Raw genomic sequence first — 25,438 nt, 5'->3', positions numbered from 1 at the left:
AGGAGGTCACAAAGGTCAACACATTTTCATTTGTGAGACTAATAGGCCAGGTGTACCTGGAGGGTACGGAAACCCACAGAGCCGTGTTTTCAGCAGGGACCGGCCCGGACACACCTCCTTCCTCCTCTAAAGAGTGTGTGTGAGCACTTCAAAGGTCTAGTGAAAGCAGGGACCCGGGCCAAGCTCAGCGGGGGGGGCCATTACAGCCCAATAGGAGTCAGCTGTGACCTCAAGGACCGTTAAATGATGTGATATGAGAGGGTGTGCTGCAGCCTCCCGGAGGCCTCCGCGGCCAATCAGGAGGACGCGGCTGTAAAATGAACTCCGTGCTGATTTAAGGGGGAAAGGAATTTTAAGTGTACTTAGGAGGATTGGCCTTTTTTTCTTTCCTTTTTTACACTTATTTGTTCAGTTTTTCCTCTACATATATATATATATATCTATATATATATAGATATATATATATATACACGTATATACATATATATAGATATATATACGTATATATATACGTATATATACATATATATACGTATATATATACATATATATACTGCATTAACAACCCTAAAGAAGTGCTTTTGTTATCGTCAGGGAGGACTTTTCTTGTCCCTAGTTTATTTTCTCAGGGCAGTAATTGCAAAAAGAAAAAAGCATTGTTTTAACTACGGTTGCACCGATACCCATACCAGGGTCCGATACTGTGCTCATGTACTCGTGCTCGCAAAACGGCTCCGATACCACTTTACAGCAGCGTGACATTAACCACTCGTCACCATCTTTCGGGTCCTATCGCACATGCTCACGCCGGTGGTGCGCCTGACATCACACTTCCATTGCGCCACGGGGTTTTGCTTGCACATTCTGACTCGCGCGTGCGTAAGACTCCTCGGTCCGTGTTTCAAGACAGGTCGGGTGGGTTGCAGACATCGCCGCAGACCCCCTGAAGCCTTTTACGTGGGCCGAGCCCCGCCCATGGGCACGACGCAGTTGGGGCGCACTGAGGACAAATCTTCCCCGGTTGACAGTCCGCCACTGGGAGCAGGGCGGACTGAAAGTGGTATCGGTGCATTCCTAGTTTTTACAGTTATTATTATTACTAAAATCAACGTTAAAAACAAGACGATGGGTTGTTTTTATCCTTAAAGGGCAGGTCCTTCTGAAGTGGGGTTGTATGTACACCCGTGTTCTGAGAGATAAAATTACTGCTTTTGTGAATGGAGTCTGGTGGCTTTGAAGAGAGCGATATAACGGCTTCAGTTCCCCGTCAGAAAGGGCTGTGGACGGGAGCAGCAGCAAGACGTATTTTAGCTATCTAAAAAAAAACACTGGACTTTGAGACCGTTGATCGGTGTTTTGTTTTGTAAGTTACGTTAGTGACGTTTGTCACGTGTTTTTTGTTGATGTGTATGACGTGTTTTCTGTAGTAGTTTCCGTACGTGTTTTACTTAGTTTACTTACTTATTTTAAGCCCAACTATGACTTTTTCCCTTATCCCTAATTCACTAACCCCTAACTACCCCTAACTAAGTGGTTTACTTGCCTGAACCTACAGTAACTGTGGACATGTGCGTAGGGCGTACAAATAACATGTGAAAATGTTAAAATGCGTACTCGTTACACGCAGAATATCTGTGTAATGTCGTGGTATTTCTACGCCTTCCTGTGAGACCGGGTTGCTCAGCTTGTTTCTCTGATAACTTCAGATCCAGACGTCAGATGACTAAAATCCTTTATCTGGTTAAAAGTTAAAAAGTTAAAAACCACCAAGATCTAAAAAGTGTGTCGTCAAAATGTGGATTAAAACTGGATAAAAAGTCAATTTATGACAGCTTCTGGCAGACAAACACAACGCTGACGCATGCAGCGTTGTGTTTGCATATTGCATATTATACCTTTAAGCATTTTAAAATACCTACAGTGTTCTCTGGGATAAAGAGGAGGCCAATAGGAGTGAATGAGCATCCAATGATCCGGTGATTACTTCAGTGTTTACTGATGTCAGCTGACCTCCCAGCCTGTGTGCAGACCCGATAACGAGGTGTCTGCAGGTCAGGGGGTAAAAGGTTAGTGAATGACCTCTGGTGACCTGCTGAGTGTGCACGGAAAGGACAGAAAAATGACATGACTCTCTCTGACTCTCTGTTAGCTGGGAGGTTTTTGTCACGCTGTGGTGGCTTTCCTTATCACTGCTAGCCAGAGAGCGTGGAGCTGGTGAACAAGAGGTCGGGTAGCGTTGAGAGAGAGTCAGAGAGACAGAGAGTTCATTCACTGTGAAGTGATCGTAATCAGGACTGATCTGCTGCCAGTACATTTCCGATGATTTCATCATCATTGTTTTCACTCCTAAATCAAGATTTCATTCCAATAAACATTGAATCACAGTGGAAACTTTCCCTGTTTGAGCTGTTCAGCGTGACTTCAGATTAATTACACAACTTCTTATTCTTTAACAACACCTCGCCGTGTGCCTTTATTCTGATGTTAAATGTTGGTACATGGGGTTGTGGGTTCATCACAACAAACGACCCCTTTTACATTATAATGATATAATGATTTATCATTAATATAACAATAATGCAGCTTTAAACATGTGGATCAGGTTCCAGTAGATTTATATTCTTAAACCATTACTTTCCAAATCTGCTTTCACTCTCTGTTCCTCCAGATCTCCTCGGTCCAGTTTATGTTATTAATATGTACAAACTCAGAAACATGGACGAATTTAATGTTAATGTCACATAAATATGTTAAGAAGCTCGTTACTGTGCTGTAAAAACACACGACACGCTCTCATGAACGCTCCGAGTGTTATTAAATCTTTACAAAGGAAATGTTTCTGAGCGTGTCTCACATTTTAACCGTCGCTCGACGCGTCCTCCGTCTGTCCTCCGTCTGTCCTCCGTCTGTCCTCCGTCTGTCCTCCGTCTGTCCTCCCTCTGTCCTTCGTCTGTCCTCCGTCTGTCCTTCGTCTGTCCTCCGTCTGTCCTGAACCTCCAGAATCTGCACGCTCTTTTCTTCTCGTCAGAGTGAGAGATCGTCTCGCTGGCGTCCCGCCCGTCTGCCGATATGTACTGAACCGCTCTGGAGGGTTTAAAATGGAAAGTATTTCAAAGTCACCGCAGCCTGCTGTTGGACTTTGTAGTGGTAATGTGAAGCAGCTGAGAAAACAGGCCTCGGTCGTGCACCGCTCCTCTTCTTCAGGACGATTTTGAGTGTCAGGAAACGTCCCGTGTGCAGCCGCGTGGTTTCACATATTATCCAAAAAGAAGTTGTTTAGGAACTGTGTGTGTGTGTGTGTGTGTGTGTGTGTGTGTGTGTGTGTGTGTGTGTGTGTGTGTTTAGGTAATACAAACATTAGACATGTTCTAGCTGTGTTAGAGAGTGTGTCACCAGAGGAAGCTTTGAGGTTCACCTCGTACTGATGTGGGTTTGACTTGTTGAAATGTAGTTTTTGTCTACCCGAGCTATTTGAAACCATGTTATGGTTCAGATACTGGACTGTAGTGGTTCCCAACCTGAGGTCCGGGCCCCACCTTAGGGGGGCGCCAAAGATCACATGGGGTGTGCCAGGATTAGATTTGCACATGTATAACTAAAATCTAGGGCTGTCAATCGATTCAAATATTTAATCGCAAATTAATCTTACATTATTTATCTGTTCAAAATGAACCTTAAAGGGAGATCTGTCAAGTATTTAATCCTCTTATCAACATGGAAGTGGACAAATATGCTGCTTTATGCAAACGTATGTATTTACCTATTACTCCAAATCAATAAACAACACAAAACGATGATAGATATTGTCCAGAAACCCTCACAGGTACTACATTTAGAATAAAGATTTAGCATGTCCGAAAAAAAAGCCAAACAATGTAAAAAAAAAAAAAAATCAGAAAAAAAAAAAAAAATGTCCGAAAAAAAGGGAAGAAAAAGTCAGAAAAATATTTTTTGAAAAGTCTGAAAAATTTCCAACAAAAGTATGAAAAAAAGTTTTTAAAAAAATGGCCGAAATACGACTATGACTTGCCCCAAACTGCATGTGATTATCATAAAGTGGGCATGTCTGTAAAGGGGAGACTCGTGGGTACCCATAGAACCCATTTACATTCACTGATCTGGAGGTCAGAGGTCAAGGGACCCCTTTGAAAATGGACATGACAGTTTTTCCTCACCAAAATTTTGTGTAGGTTTGGAGCGTTATTTAACCTCCTTCATGACCAGCTAGTATGACATGGTTGGTACCGATGGATTCATCAGGTTTCCTAGTTTCATCTGATACCAGTATCTCCACTCTAGCTTTTAAACTTGGCCCGTTACAACCTCCAAAATCACAAGTTAGTGGCGTTAAAACGAATCTGCGTTAAGGTGTTATTATCGCGTTAACTTTGACAGCCCTCGTATTTATTTAAGTAAATGAATCTGGAGTTTTGAGCCCGCTACAACCTCCAAAATCGCAAGTTAATGCGTTAAAGAAATGAGTGGCGTTAAAACGAGTTATTAGCACGCTAACTTTGACAACCCTACTAAAGTCATAATAACACACTTACTGGATGATTTATACAAAAGTCTGTATATAAAACTATTTATAAAGATAGATGCTTTTGTGTTTGAACCTGGTATTTGTGCACATTGTCAGATAAAGATCAGGCTACGTTGATATTATTAGTATTATACTATTTGTAGCATTAAATTCCCCTGGTAGATGCCTAGGTTTATTTGTGACTCCAAACATTTCCAATAACTCCAGAGCGTTGTAAAGTCCAAAAAAGGTAACTCTGCTACAATCCATATTTGTTGGCGTTTAGCCTTTCAAAACTACATTTTTGTGGTACACTGCACTAAAAACTTATTTGCACACAAAGGGAGGCCCTCACCTGTATAAACAGCAGCAATCTAACAAATATTACTTTACATTTATTTAACTGCAATAACAAAAAAATCTATTTCGACTCATACACCATTACAGTAAACAAAAGATAAGATCATATTTTGTATCTGCATTCAGTCGCTTTCTCAGATTCAAGTAGGGGGGCTTCAAGGGGAATAGTTGGGAACCACTTCCTGTCCTGGATATCTAGAGTGTAACATCATTCTTTTCCATCAGCAGCTGCACGTTGTGTTTATTTAGAGGTAATAATAATAATTATAATAATAATGTAAACTGTGCTATCACATGGGATTCCCCCTCTCCTTCCTTACTTCCACCCTAACTGTACCTCCTGGCAGATAGACGGTTTGGCGGTCCAGGCGCTGATCCAGAATCTGAGCTCAGAGCAGCGTCTTCCTGAAGCACCAGTATGATTTCATTTCAGCACCAGACCAGTTCTCTCGTGTGTGGGCTCGCTGCCGCGGCGCTGCTGTTGCTGCCAGCGCGTGCTGACGTCGTGACCTCAGAGTCAGGAAATACAAGCAGACTTTACAGCGCTGCAATTAAACACGAGCAGCTTCACACACCTGCGTTATTACTTCTCTCCTGCCGCGGTGATGTCATCCTCTCACGTACGTTTCATTGTGTTGAATCAGGGAAAACAGATTAAACAGACTCCTAACGTCAGACCAGACTATATATAGAATAATTGGAGGGCTGCTTTTCATATCTCTACCAGCTAATTAAATGAGTGGCGTTGAGGGACAGTAAAGCACTTCAGGAAGCCAACCAGCGGTCTGATTACAGCCTAGCAGCTCTTTGCTTTGCTGTGGTACCTGCAGGCAGCACCAACAATGGCTCATTTAGCCCCCCCCCACGTAGGCCTCCTGGTTCCCAGCATCACATTCCCAGTAGAGGTCACGGGGCCCACCTGCTGGCCCACATCAAAGCTCCAGGTGAGGTGCGGGGGGAATCCGTTGGGAAGGTGTGGTGGCGTAGACGTACAGTTACAGGAAGAGGGAGAGTTCTGGTGCGTTGCACTTAAATGAGCCTCATCTATAATTAAACTCTGCATGCTAAAAGGACAAAAGGTGCATCTGTGTTGGAGGGCAGGTGTCACGGTTTTGTCTCGAGGTTTAGGCAATAATCACTGAGAAAACTTTGTTAATTATTGATTAAAAACTTTGGGTGCCCTACATGTGATGAATGTAAAAGTGCGCTCACTCCTTCACATGAACTGGTCGTGTCCTTTTTTAGTTCAGTTTTGGACGTCAGTCTTTCAAACTATGTCAGAAACCTTCGAGCCAAATCCTTCTGACTGCCGTTTTTGTTAACTCTCCAGACTTGGACTTGTTGCTGAAAGCAAAACTGAACTTGTTGGCTTTCACTTCTTTACTGTTTTGACGAGCTTTATTCTGCCTCTCCTTCCCACTCACACTGGACTAGAGACATTATGTCCTGTATGAATCTAGAGAAAATCCGTTTTACTACCTTGGGAGTAGCTACTACCAGAGAGTAAATTTAACAAAGTGTGGCGCTCCTTCTTGACATTTTTTGACAAACCCATTAGAGTAATCTGTGATTTATTTTTATTATTCATTTTTACTTTTTTTTTTTTTTTATCATTTTATTTGTTTTGTGTATTGATTTATTTTATTTATTTATTTATATTTTTCTTATATTTATTTTTAATTTATATTATTTTTATTATACTCATTTCTTATATTTATTTATTAATTTATTTTAATTTTAATTTTATTATTTTTATTTTTATTTTTTTTATTTTCATTATTTTTTATTCATTTTATTTATTTCTTGTATTAATTTATTTTATTATATTTTATATTTTAATTATATTTTTAATTATATTTATTTTTCATTTATATTGTTTTACTTTTATTTGTATTATTTTTATTTATTTATTTCCTACATTTATTTATTTTTTAAGATATATATTTTTATTTTTATTTTATTTTTAATTTTACCGTCCTGTTTATTTATTTTCTATTTCCATTATTTTCTCGACTTTATTTATATTTTCTCTGTATTGTTGTCTATAGTTTTAACTTTATTCATCCATAATTTAGAATATATCTTCCGTGGTCGGCTGTGTGTTTGTTTTTGGTTTGAGCAGATAGATATGTTGTGACACGTTTGAGTGTCGTACAGAAAAACAAAAACAGTTAGTGTTTTATTCATGATTGACAATCAATAAAAAGATCTTTGAAAGAAAGAAAATATCAGGAAACAGTTGGATTTTAATCGTGTATCAATGAAGCATCATTTTATTTTTCCATCAGCTACATTTTGATTATTTACACACTTTTTCGTGCAAAAACTAAATCACAGCAGCCGACCTTCTTACACATGTTCCCGCTCATCAACCCTGTAGTTATCATTTCAACAACTTGCATCCCAAACAGAGTTGTTGCAGTTGTTCCTCAGCAGGTAGTTTAGCTTCGTCTCCTCCCTGAACGTCAACAGTCTCGTGCTCCACCTGCTGCAGCCGGTCAGCAGCATCAGCATCAGCCGGGAGGATGTGGGCTCAGAGCGGATTACCGGGGAGACGGGTATTATTCTACTCTTTGTGTTTTACTAATCAGACCTCAGAGGGGACTTTCACCAGCAGCTGACTGACGACTCTCCGTTGTTTTCTTCAGATTTTACATTTTTTTGGCTTCAGGAAAGATGCTGATCATTCTCTCAGCTGTTTGATGAGTTTACATGTTGTTTGTTGCTCGATTCAGGTTGGTAGCATTTATTGTTCCGTTGCTCTGAAATGCGTCTGTTAATGTGAAATGATGTTTCACATTTAGTGGTGAATGATTGAGTAGTCTGTTGAGTATTTTGTTTACTAGCTCTTCAATCTACGAAAAAAAATTTATATGTTTGCTTCATTTGAGTCTATGTGGAGGTAGAAGGAAGTTACCGCTTTTATTGTTGTAGTCTGAGAAACGTGACATCGGCCGGCCGTCGCTCTCGTCTCCGTGGTCAAATGGGCCGACGCTACGACTGTAGAGCACCCAGATACTGACATTCATGTTCTCTGCATTGAAACGGCCCCGATGGAGCTGACCATGGATGGATAAAGAGAACGGAGCTGACGGGAGAGCTAGAGACCACCTTGGAGAAGTTAGAGGAAGTAGACACGTGGGACTACGTCCGCTTTTCAAAATAAGGTGTTAACAAAGGGAACTGTATATACAAAATACATCTATGGAAATAAGATTGATGGATTATATTCACCAGAAGTATAAAACATTACATGTCCCTTATAAATTAAAAAGAAAATACCACTAATCTGTGAGGGACATGTCTTTATTCTTTGATTTTGGGGTTGCTAATACCTGACAATGACTGATATATTTGACTTCAGGACATCTCTGTAAATACATGCTGAAAACCAAACATTTTAATGTATTAATTTAGATATTTTCCAAAGTAAAAGTCCCTAGAAGTGTATGATTCAACTTTTTTCCCATGGTCTAGTGTTAAAAAAGTTTACAAAAATCACAATGAATCGTAATATGGAATCGCAATACATAAAAATCACAATACATATCGAATCGGCACCTAAGTATCGTAATAGTATCGAATCGGGAGATAGGTGAATCGTCCCAGCTCTAATATAAAGCACAATATTGTTCAGAGTATTTCAGTGATTTATCCACATTTGAATGAAAATAACACACTTCATATTTGAGTTATGGATCGAAGTATCGAGCGCATCCTTCGGCATTCCTCCGCTCCCTCCGTGATCCTCCATTGTGGGTTAAGCGGTCAGTGTTGTTTGGATTAACACTCCTGCTCTCCTGTAGCAGACCATAAACAGATTAGCGGTAGCCCGAGTCGGGGCCTGGCCGGACCATCTGTACCCAGCGCTGGGTGGCTGGGTGGGGAAGGAAGGGGGACATGGGGGAGGAGTGAGAGCAGATGTTCCAGTGGAGCTGGAGGTCAGTGTGACAGTAGGGACGTCACTGCAGAGACATGAAGGTTTCTGTTGAGGCGAGACACTCTCTGATTTAATGTCTCAAACCCACATGGCTCTAGGATGCTGCCTTGCACTCACATCCCGAGGTACTGTATAATTTACTGAGCTGCATTTACCTCTCATCTCTTTTTTGCTCTGCATGCACAACTTGGACCACAGTGGTTAGACAAACATGTCTGCACTTTGTTTGAGCGTTGTCACAAGATGTAAGAGATGAAAGCGCTCTTCTCCTCGGCTCGTGTTGGAGGCATTTTGCTCCGTTGTTTTGTTTGGTTAGTTTAACTTGTTTTACAGAGTGTGAACACAACCCGACTGCAGGCGAAGCTCTACATGCTTTGACACCCAGTTCTGTGCTCACTGAAAAGCCCTGCAAGGCCAAAACTTCTGATTATTCTTCCTTCTGTCTGGAAAGGAATTATGCATTTTTTGTGCAAAAAAATCCCACTTCATTTCTTGAATAAAGGACTCAGAGCTGAGCAGCCGATTAGACTGTTGTCAGGCGATTAAATAAGCGTTATCAGTCGCTATAAGCCCCATAGATGTGGGTCAATAGGGGCCTACTACACTGTAGTATAGACAAAGTTGAAGTTATGTTTCCTAAACCTAAAGAAGTTGTAGTTTTGTCACCTAAACCTAAAGAAGTTGTAGTTTTGTCACCTAAACCTAAAGAAGTTGTAGTTTTCTTGTCTTAACCTAAAGAAGTTGTAGTTTTGTAGTGGCTGATAACGCTTATTTAATGGCCTGATAACAATTGATAAAATATAATATATATAGATAAGATAAAGTGTGTCAGAATCGGGTGAGCTGACAGACTTCATCTTATCACAGTGCGACCTAATGACTGACGTCTGCGGCTGTGTTTTCTCAGGCTGCTGGCAGATTGTAGGTGTGTGAGAGTGTGACTGTGGGTGTGAGAGGAGGGTTTGGCTCCTGTCTGGGCCAGTGCTCAGTAAATTACAAGGCAGAGGGAGTCTGAGGATGGAGGCTTTCATCCCTCCTCCTCCTCCTCCTCCTCCTCCTCCTGGCCTGCAGGCCTGCTGGCGGGGCTGATAGGGAGGTGAGGTTATTGGGGGATGATCCTGCTGCAGATGAAGAAGAGGAGGAGGAGGAGAGATTGATAGGCGGTGTCAGGGTGCAGATAATTTAGTGCTTGATCTCACCTTTACGGGAAAGTTCACAGGATGATTCTTGGTGAAAATAAGTAGGAAAGAAGAAGAGTAAAGACTCAGAGGAGGAAGGTTTTATAGCAATCAAGTCGTGTCAGACTATCTTTTTGCTAGAAGTGGTGTTTTTTTTCTCACCTGAGGCCATGTGGCTCAGTGTGGCTCCGTGTGGCTCAGTGTTGAAGAAAGAGAAAGCTGCCAACAGGTCAGTGAGACGACTGAAGGCTGATGTGTTTTCTTTGGCCTCATATGGGTCCGACAGCTGACCGAGGCTCTCCCATTAAAGGGTTTCCCCATCTGGACTCCATGAAAACCTCTTTAAAACCTCTCATGCTTTGTTGTGAACGTCCAGCTTCACTGAACTAAGAGTCACAGATTTCATTGAGCAACGTGAAAGGAAGTACTGATGTGTTTTTAGGCCGGGGGAAAGACAGAAATAGAGGGACGGAGTGTAGCCCAGTCTGTGTCCTAGTTGTTGTTGTTGTTGTTGTGGTCAGATGGGTTTTTAGTTGGCTGGTGTCACAGCAGGGCCAACAGTTCATATCTCAGCAGGGAGGCAGGAGAAGACAAACAGTGTCAGAGGGCTCATACCTCCCATCGCCACGGGTTACCGCTCACAGCACAATGCATCAGTTGAAGGTTGAGATGTTGTGGGCTCGTGTGTTGATGAGTGATAAATCAAAGGAAACACCCTAATGAAGGAAATTAAAGACAGAAGATTGAGATCACACTGATGTCTGGGAGATAATGATGTAGCTGGAGCCAGGAGATGCTTTAAGGCTGGCCCACACTAATTTATCTGTGAGATACTCCACACATACAGTAACGACATGTTGTGTTAACTTTAACAGTTTAGTTCCACAGTGTGTGGAGAGCAACGATTTGTCCCAAACAGCCAAATCACCACGACACTAACAGATTCATTCATCAACAACAAGAGTCCTTTAGTGACTTCAGTGTAAACAAACATGACGGGACGACGGGCAGGAAGAGTTAGTGATGTTAGTTTTTAACATCGCTAATTCTTCAGGACTCTCGGCACGAAAGCAAATAAGTGTGTTTTCCAAAATGTCAGACTCGTCCTTCATGTCTGTTCTAGGGCTGTCAAAGTTAACGCAATAATAACGCGTTAACGCAAATTTGTTTAAACGCCACTAATGTATTTAACGCAATAATGCAACTTGTGATTTTTAGGTTGTAGCGGCTCAGTTTTAAAGCTAGAGTGAAGATACTGGTATCATATGAAACTAGAAAACCTGATGAAACCATCGGTACCAACCATGTCAAACTAGCTTGTTGACAAACTTACGCTACATTTTGGCAAGGAAAAACCGTCACAGCCATTTTCAAAGGGGTCCCTTGACCTCTGAACTCCAGATATGTGGATGTGTGAGGGTTTTTGTCCGAAAAAATGTCAGTAAAATGTCCAATAAAAAGCCTGAAAAATGGAAAGAAATTCAAAAAAAGTTTGAAAAATGTCGAAAAAAAGTCGGGAAAATGTTTGAAAAAAACAAAAGAAAAAAGTCTGAAAATGTCTGAAAAAGTTCGCAAAATGACAAATAAAAGTCAGAAAAATGTTTAAAAAAAAAAAGTCAGAAAAAAAATTCTGAAAAATGTAAAAAAAAATAATAAAAAAAAGGTTAGAAAAAATAAAAGTCAGAAAAATGTTAAAAAAATAAAAGTCAGAAAAAAAATTCTGAAAAATGTAAAAAAAAATAATAAAAAAAAGGTTAGAAAAAATAAAAGTCAGAAAAATGTTAAAAAAAAAAAAGTCAGAAAAAAAATTCTGAAAAATGTAAAAAAAAATAATAAAAAAAAGGTTAGAAAAAATAAAAGTCAGAAAAATGTTAAAAAAATAAAAGTCAGAAAAAAAATTCTGAAAAATGTAAAAAAAATAAAAGTCAGAAAAATAAAAGTCAGAAAAATGTAAAAAAAAAAAAAGTCAGAAAAAAAGTCAGAAAAATGTGAAAAAAAAAATTCAGAAAAATATTCGAAAAATAAAAGTCAGAAAAATGTAAAAAAAAAAAAAAAAGGTTAGAAAAAAAAAAAAGTCAGAAAAATGTTCAAAAAAAAGTCAGTTCATACATTTGTTGGACATTTTTCAGATTTTGTTTTCTCTGATATTTTTCTGACTTTTTTTCTGACTTTTTAAAAACTTTTTTTGTTGATATTTTTCAGACCTTTTCCGACATTTTTCATTCATTCTTTTGACTTTTTTTCGGACATGCTAAATCCTGTGAGGGTTTCTGGACAATATCTGTCATTGTTTTGTGTTGTTAATTGATTTCCGATAATAAATATATACATACATTTACATAAAGCAGCATATTTGTATAGCATATTAAAAACTTTACAAATCTCCCTTTAAGGTACATTTTGAACAGATAAAAAATGTGGGTTTAATCACGTTTCAATATTTTAATCGATTGACAGCCCTAGTTTTTTCCTAATTTTGTTAGCTTTAATTACAATTTGAAATCATCAGTAACATAAAATCTCAGTAAATGTGTCAGTAAATCTCCTCTCTGATGAGTTCACCTCCAGCGTCCACAGCTGAGCCGGAGACGCAGCACAGAGCTGGTTCTCAGGTCAGCCGGGTCGCCGCCACAGAGGGATCTAACGTCACTCTGGCTGTTTCATGGAGAACGTCAAGTTAACTCTGAGTAGCAGATGAACACTCAGGGGACGGCATGCATGGCACCAGGAGCTGCTAGAAAATCACTTTACATGTTACACAGCAGTTTGATCTGCAGCCGGCTGAGCTTCAGCTTCACCCGGGTCCTCCTGACCTTTACTAGCTGCAATCAGCACTTGTTGAACTACCTCTTCTTCTTCGAGCTTCTGGCTGCTCTACAAAGCGAACGTGGAGCGAGCTCAGCCAAAGCTTCCGTGGAGACGTGGAGGTCAGACGGAGAGTGTTTCAGTAAAAGCTGCACAGGTCAAAGATAATGTGCGTCAGATAGGAGAAGACTGACGGATGAGTTAGTCTGCCAGAGGAAAGGCTTAGTGGTGTTGATCCTCTGGATCCTCCGACACATGTGGAAGATGTTATCTCACCGAGTCTTCCTTTATTATCTGACCGTACTGGTGTTTTGATGCTGTCATCTCTTATTCTAAAAGCTGTTTGGTGTGTGAGACGAAGGAGGAGAGAGATTGTTTTGTTCTTGGGGGAGGGGAAGATGTTTCATTTCCCGACTTACACATGATTATTGATCATTCTTTACTCTCTTATGTATCACACATACATACCAATTACTGTATAAATCACTTCTACTTATATTTAATTTAGAGCTGTCAATCAATTAAAACATTTAATTGCAATTAATTGCATGATTGTCCAAAGATAATCGTGATAATTGTAAATTTTTATCTCTTCAAAATGTACCTTAAAGGGACTGTTTGTAACTTCTTACACGTATAAATCATTGCGTGTCGGTGTCCCATGCGCGCTCACGTGTGTCTCCGCTGTTCAGACTCAGACTCCAACACAAACTACAGTGAAGCACCAAAACCTCTTGGTTGTATCTAGTGAAGCTGTTAAACAGTGTTGGCCGCGGTCGGAGGACGCGGGGGAGACCGTAGCTTTGGTCTCCAGGACCGGAGTCTCTGCTGTACTCTGCTCCTCTGCCTGCCTTCACTCACACACCGCGCTCCTTCTCTCTCTCTCACTCCACCTCTCACGTGCATGCTGCTCACTCCACACTGCAGAAGAGTTAGTTTAGCTCTGAGAATATCTAGTGAATGTTCAGTGGACGTTTGTGCAGAAATAACTGCTGCAGCTCCTCCAGACCAACAGAGGTTTCCCGTGTCTTGTGAAGTGACGGGGCTCCGCAGAGAGAAACGTTATCGTCTCCGACCAAAACTCCGGCGTCTCCCCCGTTCCCTCCGGCCGCGGTCGGGAGGCTGAGGCGGGAAAAGCCAACACTAGGATCAGCATTGATTCATGGAGAGACCTTCGTCTGGTCAGCTAACATTACTGCCAAGCAGATGAAATATAGAGTGATATTGTGCTTTTAGCTGACGTGTGTCTCCTCACTGTGTTGAGTGATGCTCCTTCATGTCTATGTAGAGCGAGCACAAGCGCCAGCAACAGGACGCTGACTTTAGTTGACTCGTTGACTTTCGTTGAACGTTCCTCACAGTAACTTTAATTAACAGTCTGTTGGTGTGTTCTAGCATCTGAACAGCTCCTTTAAACTCAAACTTTCCCTCCTCTTCGTCCGTGTTTGCTGTGTAATCTGAGAGCTGAGCGTCTCCCCTCTGTAACCTGAGGAGGTGTGAGGGGGAGCAGAGAGATTAGTCCAGGTACTGGTCAATGTTTAGAGGATGAAAGTCACCGTATCGGGTTGCATTAATACCTATTGTTAATAGCATTGCATTAGTAAACAGACTCTTGTCCTGCTGGTCTGATTATCCTCACCGGTACTTCATCTCCACCTCAGACCTGCTCTCGTGGCACCACGTAGTCTCTGTAATGGAAAGCTCATTAGCTGCGTCTGTCTGGGTTCACCTTAATGATGTTAACCAGCGATTCACCACAAAGTGGAGATTTAAAGGTCTCCTGAGCAGGCTGCGACCTGTGATGGCTGCTTTTCCATTTCATCTGTTGGCGTGCTGCTCAGTGTTCGCAGAGGATCCAGTGACACTCGCTTTACCTCATTTATCAAGAAAGATGTTACTAGAAGCTGAGTTTGTTTCCTCTGCTGAACAGAAGCTGGGTCCACGCTCAACTATAAGGATCGCCTCGTGGCGTTAGAGGATGTGGACAAAACTCCAGATTAATTTACTTAAATAAATACGAGGGCTGTCAAAGTTAACGTGATAATAACACGTTAACGCAAATTCCTTTTAACGCCACTATTTTCTTTAACGCATTAACGCAACTTGTGATTTTTAGGTTGCAGCGGCTCAGTTCTAAAGCAAGAGTGAAGATACTGGTATCATATGAAACTATAAAACCTGATGAATCCATCGGTACCAACCAGGTCAGACTAGCTGGTCATGAAGGAGGTTAAATAACGCTCCAAACCTACGATAAATTTGGAGAGGAAAAACTGTCATGTCCATTTTCAAAGGGGTCCCTTGACCTCTGACCTCCAGATCAGTGAATGTAAATGGGTTCTATGGTTACCCACGAGTCTCCCCTTTACAGACATGCCCACTTTATGATAATCACATGCAGTTTGGGTCAAGTCATAGTCAAGTCAGCACACTGACACACTGACAGCTGTTGTTGCCTGTTGGGCTGCAGTTTGCCATGTTATGATTGGAGCATATTGTTTCAGAAATTTTGTTTAACTTGTTTTTCGGACAGTTGTCGGACATTTGGTGGATATTTGTCGTACTTTTTTCGGATATATTTCTTACATTTTTTCAGACTTTTTAAAAGCTTTTTTCGGTTTACATTTTTCGAACATTTTTTTCTCTTTTTTTCGGACAGTGGTCGGATATTTGTTGGATATTTGTCGTACTTTTTTCGTACTTTTTAAAAACTTTTTTTCATACATTTGTCGGACAGTTTTCTGACTTTTTTTCTGACTTTTTTTTAGACTTTTTCAGACGTTTTTTGGACTTTTTTCGGACATGCTTAATCTTTATGCTAAATGCAGTACCTGTGAGGGTTTCTGGACAATATCTGTCATTGTTTTATGTTGTTAATTGATTTCCAATAATAAATATACACATACATTTGCATAAAGTAGCATATTTGCCCACTCCCATGTTGATAAGAGTATTAAATACTCCCTTTAAGGTACATTTACTAGTTGTCTGACCCGGTCCGTCTCTCTTTGCCAGCGGTGTCTAACCTGGACGTGGAGAGTAAGCTGACAGCACATTACCAATCTCCCTGGCACCAGCAGAGGAACATCTTCCACCCCTCCACACGGCCAGCATGTGTTGTAGACCTCCACAGGCAAGCCAACCTCAGCCTGTGGGCTCAGCACCGACGAGGTGAGTCTCAGTCTGACCACAACACACAGAGGAAACGCCACACTGACACTTTCTTGTTTTTCTTTTTTTGTGTGTATTATTTACTTTATTTTAGAATAGTAACCTCTGGGATACATACTGTACTTCCCACCATAAAGGTCTGCTTCTAGTTGTTATCTGATCTGTTCTGCCGTCTAGTGGACGTATGCTGCTACTGCACCCTGGTTGTATAATGTTTTTTGTGTCACACAGGAGTTCATTAATATCTGCTAATTATTTAGGTGATATATCATGTGGTTGTTGATTGCGTTGAATGGATAGTTTAGATTTTTTGAAGTGGGGTTGTATGAAGTACTTATCTATGGAGGATGGAACCTGACAAAATCAAAAATAAATAAATAAATTACTCAGTAAATAAATAAAAGTCATTAAATGTAGCAAAAATAATATTAAAATAAATATAGCCGTTAATAAATTCATAAAATGTGATATAAACTGATATTTCTGTTTTAATTTGCTTCTTTATTTATTTATCTTTGTATTAATTCCCTTATTTATTTACTCTTCCATTTAATTATCCCTTTTATTTATTTATGTATTTATTTTTATTAATTTTTAAATGAATGAATTTATTTATTTTTTGCACGATTTTCCCTTTGCATTATTTATTGTCCCAAACTTATTTATATCTGTATTATTTTCTTTATACATTTCTTTTTACATTCCTTCCGTTAATTAATTATTATTTTTGCTACATTTAATAATATATTTATTTATTTATCGAGTCATTTATTTAGTTATTGATTTATTTTTATTTTGGGAGGTTCTATCCTCCAGACTTCTCCATAGTCGGTGTATTACCTACAGTAGATGGAGTTTGAATATGATATTGATGTGTTTAGCTGCTGCCTCCGTCCACAGCAGTACATTAGTACTTTGCTCCCGTGCTGGTTCTCCTGTCTGTTTCTACTAACTCCATCTACTGTAGGTAATACACTCTAATGCTGTAATGTAATAGTTTCTTCTGTCCATGTGGATATTGTTTTGAGATAGAGATGGATAACCTTTAAGTCAAAGTTGGAAACGTTTTTAACATGATTGTTGTTGCAGATCTGCAGAGGAGACGATCGGGCAGCGGGGAGCGGAGAGTGACCATCTCCATCCCGGCGGAGCCCCCCATGTACCCCTCGCCACACATCGTCCAGAGGCAACAACATCAACACAGGGACTCAGATCTGACAACGGTGAGACGACTAACACTATACTCTCTTTGGATCAGCTGTTCTTCCACATGTTGTATGTTTTATCCTGACCTTTAGGAAGTCAGAGAAGCAGTCAATACATTCTGGTTCGTCACTTAACAAATTGAATCAACAGTCCGTTCATTAGTCATTAATTAATCATTAGTAATCTAAATAAACCTAATACATTATCGGTGTTTATATGTTTTTATTTTGACTGTCAAACAGTTCAGTCATCTTTAGTGACATCTTTAGATTCTTCTTCTACAGAATAATCCATCTTTTCAGCTTTTTACAATATAATTAAAGAACACAAAAATAAAAAAAATGTATTTGAGATAAAAAAATAAAATAGATAAATAAACAAAGAAGTTTATTTAAAAAATAAAAATCTGTAAAAGAATAAGAAAATAAATGTGGAAAAGACAAATATAAACATTTATATCTATATTTATATATTTGTATGGAAATTACTCATTTTTATTTTTATTTTTTTTATTGCAAAAGCAATAGGAAAAAGTAAAGAAATAAAAAATAAATAAATGGCATTTAATAAAAATTAATAAAAAAAATATATAGAAAAAAAATTATATTTAAATACAAATATATATATATATATATATATATATATAAATACTGTATATACAGAAATAATGAACAAATAAATGTTAAAATATATTAAAATGCTTATAATTATTCTATTATATTTTGTTATTTGTCTTTGTATCTCCACATGTATTTATTCTTTTATTTATCTCCCTTTTTATATTCCCACATTTATTTTCTTATTTTACAGATGTATTATTTTTTATGTCCCTCCTATGACTTCATGCTAATTCGTATAAATCTTACGCTGAAGTATAGTATGTATGTAGTAGTATGTCGTATGAAGTACTTTTGGACAGGCCAAAACACGTGGTGATGATTGGCATCCTGTCAGGTGACTGTTTTAGTTTCCCTTTCACCTTTTTGTTTTATATAGGTGGTATAGGTTTATACTCTCCCATATATAGTCTTGCATATTTGTTTTTCAAGTGCTGATGAATTTGATTTGATGTGCTGGAGATGACGCAGCTGTGCACAGATGTTTTTAATGTAATTTTAAAGTGAAATGCACATTTTGTCCCTCCAAGCAGCCAGAGAGGCTTGTTAGAGATGCAGCAACACAGTTAGCACAAACCCAGGTAACAACACAGGGAATGTGTTTCACGTGGTCTGTGCAGAGCATGGTTGTTTTAAATCTCATTTCACAGCCGGGAATTTATATTTCTGTTTTTATCACCTTCAGAATAAAAGATGCATAAATGTTTTTCATCTCATCAACCTGCCTCAACTCAAGTTGACCCCAGTATCGTTTTCTTTGTCTGTGTGTTCTGTATGTTCATGTTGAATATCTCCATGTTCATTTTGTTGTTTTGTTTTTGCCCTGTACTTCAGTTTGAATCCACCCGCTCCTCCTCCCCTACCGAATGTTGCCGCTTCTCCCCCTGGAGCAGAAAGGTAGTGGTCCCTCCCTCCCAACCTCCTTCCTCCCTCCTCCTCCCTCCTGGATCCTGTGTTCTCCTCCTAACACTTTATTTCACAACTTCTTAACCTGTTCTTGTTAGTTTGACTCCTTCTAATTTACATAACGAGTCTCTATTTAAATGCATGCTTCTCTTAGCAGCGGTTAGCGTCCTGCTCCGACCTGTGAGGAGGTGAAACTGAAGGAGAGCATCCTCCTCCTCCTCCTCCTCGCTGACACGTCACTCGTTGACGCAGTCAGACAGTTGTTGAGAGTTCGGGTTTTGAGCGTGCAGTATGTGAGGAATGTGTGCGTGAGGGCCACAGTCCCAGCCGCCCGAGCAGCAGCCGGGGGTTTCTCTCTAATGATAGGGTCCGACTTCCCGAAGCTCGCGCCTGTGATTACCCATGATCCCTCTGTGCTGCGGTCTCCTTCACTGCACCCTGAGAGAGAGCTGACATCCATCCATGTTTCTCTCTCTGTGTGTGTGCAGTCTGTTTCACCAACTCCCCGCTGTGAAACACCAAAACACCGCCACTCCTTCTTTTCTTTCTCCTCTCTCTCTCATCCCGTACGTTCGTCCCTCTCCTCTCCTTCGCCGTCTCTCTTTCATCCTCCTCTCTGTTCTTGAAACAGAATCAGCTGTAAATGCGTTTTCTTCTAACTAGTTGGGAGAAGTTTCCAAGGAAACCGGTTTCTTTTGTGGCCGGAGGTTTTTGTCGGGGTCTCATTGGTCTGCTGGGAACAGAGAGCACAAAGAGAGAGCTGGCTTTAAATGGTTTAAATGGGGGGTGGGAGGTTGTCGGGTTGAGGAGGTGGGAACCAGTTCAGCCTGAGAATCACTCCCAGTTTCACATGTGGCTCTCTGTAGGAATCTCAAGGTAAGAACTTCAGAGCTTAAAGCGATACAAAAAAGTACTACACTTCAAGTTTATTTATGAAGTATACTGAAGTAAAGTTCAAGTATATATTCACAAGTATACTTCATGTAGTAAGTATACTAATATCAGTGTACTAGTAGTATACATTGGCATACTTTTTAGTTTACAAAAGTGTACTTTAAAGTATACTTTAAGTGTAAGTATAGTACACTTTGAGTACACAACTAGTTTACATTTAAGTCATATTTTGTACTGCAGCTTATACTATAAGTATTCAGATAGATTAATAGTTTTATACTTGTAAATGTACTGCTTTAATACTTCTTGGGACTAAATTGGCACACTTTTTAGTTTACAAAAGTGTACATTAAAGTGTAAGTATTGACTGATAGTTTACTAGTTTTATACTTGTTATAGCTCACTTTTTAGTTTATGAAAGTACACTTTAAAGTATACTCTCACTAAACTACTAGTTAAATAGTTTGTATAATACAATTTATATTAGATTAGATTAAACTTTATTGTCATTGCACGTAGTACAAGTACAACGAAATGCAGTTTTGCATCTAACCAGAGTGCAAACTAGCAAAGTGCTGATTATTAATAACAACAATATACACTACAATGAGGATATATGTGATGTATATACATACACATATATACAGATCTGATGAATAAGAGTTGAGTATAAGCTGCATACTGATGAAATATTGTATAAAAAATGTTGTATAAGAGTATTATAAAGAATAAATTATATATACAGGTGAAGTTATATTTATATCTATTAACAGAAAGGTTATGTACAAGTATACTAACTTATACTTTTCTTAAGTATATCTTGATCAAAATATGAAGTACTACATCTCTGATAAGTACATAAAAAGTAAACCTAAAAGAAGTATACTAGTAGCACACTTGAATAAACTTCTTTTTGGTAAAGGTTATCACGGAGGTGGGAAGTAATCTACAGTATTTAAAGTCTGAAGAGGCTCGTGGAAAAAGGAGTGTGCAGAGGAACGAAGTATTTCCACTCAGATATTTCTGGAGACTCGTTGTTATTTTGTCACTTTAGGTTCCGCAGATTGTCGGAGCGTCAGCTAAGAGTTCCCAAAGTAATGACTGTTTACTCCGTTAACAGCTGCTGAGTGAAGAGAGACGTCTCTTTTTCCTCAAAGCAGAATTAGTATTTATTTATTTATTTATCACATGAGCTGCAGCGTGAGCCAAACTTGTTATTGTTCTGAAGCTCGGACACAGTCGGTGCTTTTAACTTTGTTTGCAGGTATAACAAGACTTTAACGGGTTTTTAAATTCTACATTTCACACTTTATTTTTTTGCATGAAACCTTCTGAGTAGATTCTTTGAATGCTTCTTGTGCTTTCCATTTTCTGTCTCTCACTAAAGCATGTGTTTTATGTCCACTACTTAATGAATCCAGTATGAAACTCAGCTCCTAGAAGGGCATGTGTATTGACTTTAGGGCCGGGATGACACACCTTTCTCCAGATTCGATACTATCCCGATACTTGGGTGCTGATTCGATATGTACTGCGATTCGATAATACGATTTATTGTGATCTTTGTTAACTTTTTTAACACTAGACCATGGGAAAAAGTTGAATCAAACATTTCTAGGGACTTTTACTTATATACAGTTCCCTTTGTTAACACCTTTATTTTGAAAAGCGGACGAAGTCCCACGTGTCTACTTCCTCTAACTTCTCCAAGGTGGTCTCTAGCTCTCCCGTCAGCTCCGTTCTCTTTATCATCCATGTCAGCTCCATCGGGGCCGTTTCAATGCAGAGAACAGAAATGTCAGTATCTGGGTGCTCTACAGTCGTAGCGTCGGCCCATTTGACCACGGAGATGAGAAAAACGGCCGGCTCCACCGCCACGTTACCGCGATACGAGAACGTTTCCTGTCCGTGACAGAGTTAGCATGCAGCTTTAGCTCTGCTCTGTCTAGCTCTGCTTTTCCTGTCAATGTGTGAAACCCAAAGTGTTTCCATCCTTTACTGGATGTGTAGTGTTTACCACGCTGGATTCAACATGTGAGGGTGCAGGTCGTATCCACGACGACCCTCCGACGTTTTCTCCTTTCTGCGGTTTGTTTTGGTTGATGGATACGGAACGGAGATGACGTCACGTTACTCAGACTACCACAATAAAAACTTCCTTCTACCTCCACATAGACTCAGATGAAGCAAACATATCGATTCAGTCATTAAAACATCTATTTTCAAAATCATAAAAAACACTAATCTCTACATCACACTTCAACCCCTGTACTCTACACATCCTCTTCTCTGCAGCTGAGTTTGATCATGATTAACTCCTCATGTGATGCCAGCTAACCGTATAACAAGCTAACCATGCAAATATCCATCTGTTGCAGGCGGCGCCCTTTGACCCCGACGCCGACGGGCTGCCTCTAGGTCACCGGCCCAAGTTCCCCGTCCCCAACACCCCCACCACCCTGGACAAGCAGACCAACTGGTCCAGAGCCCTGCCGCTGCCCACCCCCGAAGAGAGGATGAAAACCAGTTCACAAGTCATCTCCTCGTGTCTCATCCCCATCAATGTGACCGGTAATTTAAAGCATTATGGTTTATATATCAGTTTACTCTGACAGGACTGAGCCGGGTGTAGATTTCTTTAGCTCTTCTTAAAGGAATAGTTTGACATTTTAGGAAAGACGCTTGCTTTCTTGCTTAGAGTTAGATGAGAAGATCGATACCACTCTCGTGTACTGCTGAAACATATCGGAGAGGTATTCTACTCCTGCTCCATTCAATGACTTATAAACAAGCAGCTGTGCTTTTAAAGTCAATTCTGTGACTCTAATGTGGTCGGTTGTTTTGGTTTTTGTAAGAACTCCAGCAGCTGTGTTTTGTACAAGCTGAAGCTGTTTGATGGTCTATTTAGGAAGGCCAGTGAAAAGACCATTGCAGTAGTCAACGCTGCTGGAAATACAAGCATGAATGAGCTTTTCTAAATCATGTTTTGACTAGGGCTGTCAAAGTTAACACGTATTCATTTTAACGCCACTAATTTCTTTAACGCATTAACACAACTTGTGATCTTTACGTTGTAGCGGCTCATTTTTAGAGCTAGGGTGAAGATCCTGGTATCATATGAAACTATAAAACCTGATGAATCCATCGGTACCAACCATGTCAGACTAGCTGGTCATGAAGGAGGTTAAATAACGCTCCAAACTTACGCTACATTTGGCGAGGAAAAACTGTCATGTCCATTTTCAAAGGGGTCCCTTGACCTCTGACCTCCAGATCAGTGAATGTAAATGGGTTCTATGGGTACCCACGAGTCTCCCCTTTACAGACATGCCCACTTTATGATCATCACATGCAGTTTGGGGCAAGTCATAGTCAAGTCAGCACACTGACACACTGACAGCTGTTGTTGCCTGTTGGGCTGCAGTTTGCCATGTTATTATTGGAGCTGATTTTGTGGATATTTTTCTGACTTTTTTTCGGACATTGTTCTTATTTTTTTTTTTTACATTTTTCGGAAATTTTTCGGATATTTATCAGACATTTGTTTTACTTTTTTTCGGACATTTGTTGGATATTTGTCGTTCTTTTTTTGGACATATTTCGGACATTTTTTAAAAAGTTTTTTTCATATATTTGTCGGACATTTTTCTGACTTTTTAAAATATTTTTAGGAATTTTTACTTTACTTTTTTTTCGGACATTTGTAACTTTTTTCTGACTTTTTTTCTCTTTTTTTTTACATTTTTTTGACTTTTTTTCGGACATGCTAAATCTTTATGCTAAATGCAGTACCTGTGAGGGTTTCTGGACAATATCTGTCATTGTTTTGTGTTGTTAATTGATTTACATTAATAAATATAAACATACATTTGCATAAAGCAGCGTATTTGTCCACTCCCATGTTGATATGAGGATTTAATACTTGACAAATCTCCCTTTAAGGTTCATTTTGAACAGTGATTAATTAATCGCGATTAACTATTTTAATCGATTGACAGCCCTAGTTTTGACATAAAGTCTCTAGGTTTGTTTTTGAGATGGTGAAAAGTTGATTTAGTTATTGCTTTTACATGACTTTTAGATCACAATCAGTTAAGACAGCGAGGTTTTTAACAGAGTCCTTCACTTTAAGTCCTTTTGTGTCAGGATGAGTGGCGTTGATCTTGATCTTGAACTCCTGGAAAGACTGCAAATTAGCACATTTCCCTAAATGTCAAACTATTCTTTTTAACATTCACTGTTAACAGCTAACAGTCAGACATAATAACTATACTGTAACTATAAAACCTCATCATCATCATCATCATCCTCAGTGTTACCACAGAGAATCCCTCCATGTCATGCTTCGTGCCCCGTTAACTTTCTTCCTTTGTGGCTGTGATTGCGAGACGCTGTGACATGAATGCCAATTAGTTCTGTCCAGACTGCTGAAAAGGCCCAACTGATGTAATTTACTCTCGCTCTCAGCGAGTCAAAAGAAGAGTTGTACGTCGCCAACGCCGGCTGAGTCAGACACAGTTGAGGGGAAAAAAAATGCACATTGTAAGCAAAGTCCAGCGATTGCTATGGAGCTGAAAGGCCTGACCTGCTATCACATGATGGTCATAACGGAGGGAGAGGGAGGGAAACAAGCAGGAAACACAACCACACAGAAGCAGAAAGCAGGATCAACATGCTGACTCGTGTTCCTGCATGTTCTGATTTTATTATATTTCCTAATGTGACAGTTCAGACATCACATTGGGTGGTAAATAACTCCAGTTTGTATTCTGTAGAACATCTAATTTAGTTCAGCAGTAGAGTGACAGCGTGAGAGTTAAAGGAGCTGCTGCAGTCGCCACTAATCAAAGATTCCTCCCATGTCCCGTCTCTGTTGCAGGCGTCGGCTTCGACAGAGATGCTAGTGTGCGCTGCTCGCTCGTCCACTCGCAGTCTGTGCTTCAGAGGAGGAGGAAGCTGAGGAGACGGAGGACCGTCGCCGGCGTTCCCCGACAGGTGCAGCAGGATTTAGGTATGTGACTCATCTCACGCTCTCTCTGTCAGTCACAAAGATGTTGATTCAAAGTGTGAAACTTTCACTAACTAGGATGGAAGAGAAAACTATCTTATCCTGGACGGGAGCTTTAATTAAAATCCAAGACTTTATGTGACTTTACAGTATCAGAACACATCCCCTAGTGTATTACATGGAGATCTATTTGTGGAGGTGGGAGTCGTCATTATTTATTTTTTATTCTTATTTTTATTTTTTTATTTTTTATTATTATCATTATAAGTCAGTATTTTATTTATTTATTATTTTGTTGTATTTCTTTTTTATTGTATTTCTTATAATTATTATAATTATTTTAAATTAAGTTTTTTTTTTAATTATTTGAATATTTTTTATCAATACTTTGGGGGTATTTATTTTTATCAATATTAATCATAATTTTATTATCTTTATTTATTTTAATTTTATTATATATATATAATATATATATATATATATATATATATTATATTATTATTATTATTATTATTAATTATGTATTATATATTCTTTTATTAATTAATATTTGGGGGTATTTATTACTATCATTATTAGTCATAATTTGATTATTTTTAGTTTATTTAGTTATTATTTGATTGTATTTATTTTTATTTTATTTATTATTATTATTATTATATTTTCAATTAATGTTTTGTTTTGAATTATGTATTTTTTATCAATAATTTGGGTGGTATTTATTATTATCATTATTAGTCATACTTTTATTAATATTTTATTTATTTATTATTTTATTGTATTTGTTTATTTTTATTATTTTATTATTATTTTTCAATTAATGTTTCGTTT

General features: G+C 39.0%; 1 protein-coding gene across 2 annotated transcripts in view; it reads left to right on the top strand.

Annotated features, from left to right (window-relative positions):
- nhsa (Nance-Horan syndrome a (congenital cataracts and dental anomalies)) overlaps window positions 1–25,438 on the top strand; it is an 88,893-nt gene that overhangs the window by 54,415 nt on the left and 9,040 nt on the right. The window contains exons 2-6 of one of the 2 annotated variants that reach the window (XM_074636780.1): window positions 15,821–15,976; window positions 17,066–17,199; window positions 18,634–18,696; window positions 21,978–22,170; window positions 24,479–24,610. In XM_074636780.1, coding sequence (XP_074492881.1) covers window positions 15,821–15,976; window positions 17,066–17,199; window positions 18,634–18,696; window positions 21,978–22,170; window positions 24,479–24,610 — 678 coding nt within the window. Of the gene's footprint in view, window positions 1–15,820; window positions 15,977–17,065; window positions 17,200–18,633; window positions 18,697–18,894; window positions 19,582–21,977; window positions 22,171–24,478; window positions 24,611–25,438 lie in introns of those variants that run through there. The other variant, XM_074636781.1, reaches the window with a different exon arrangement.

Source organism: Sebastes fasciatus, chromosome 5, assembly GCF_043250625.1.
Source record: "Sebastes fasciatus isolate fSebFas1 chromosome 5, fSebFas1.pri, whole genome shotgun sequence".
Classification (NCBI taxonomy): Eukaryota; Metazoa; Chordata; class Actinopteri; order Perciformes; family Sebastidae; genus Sebastes; species Sebastes fasciatus.
Note: the sequence above shows the minus strand (reverse complement) of the source record. Positions and strands in the feature narration are given on the sequence as shown.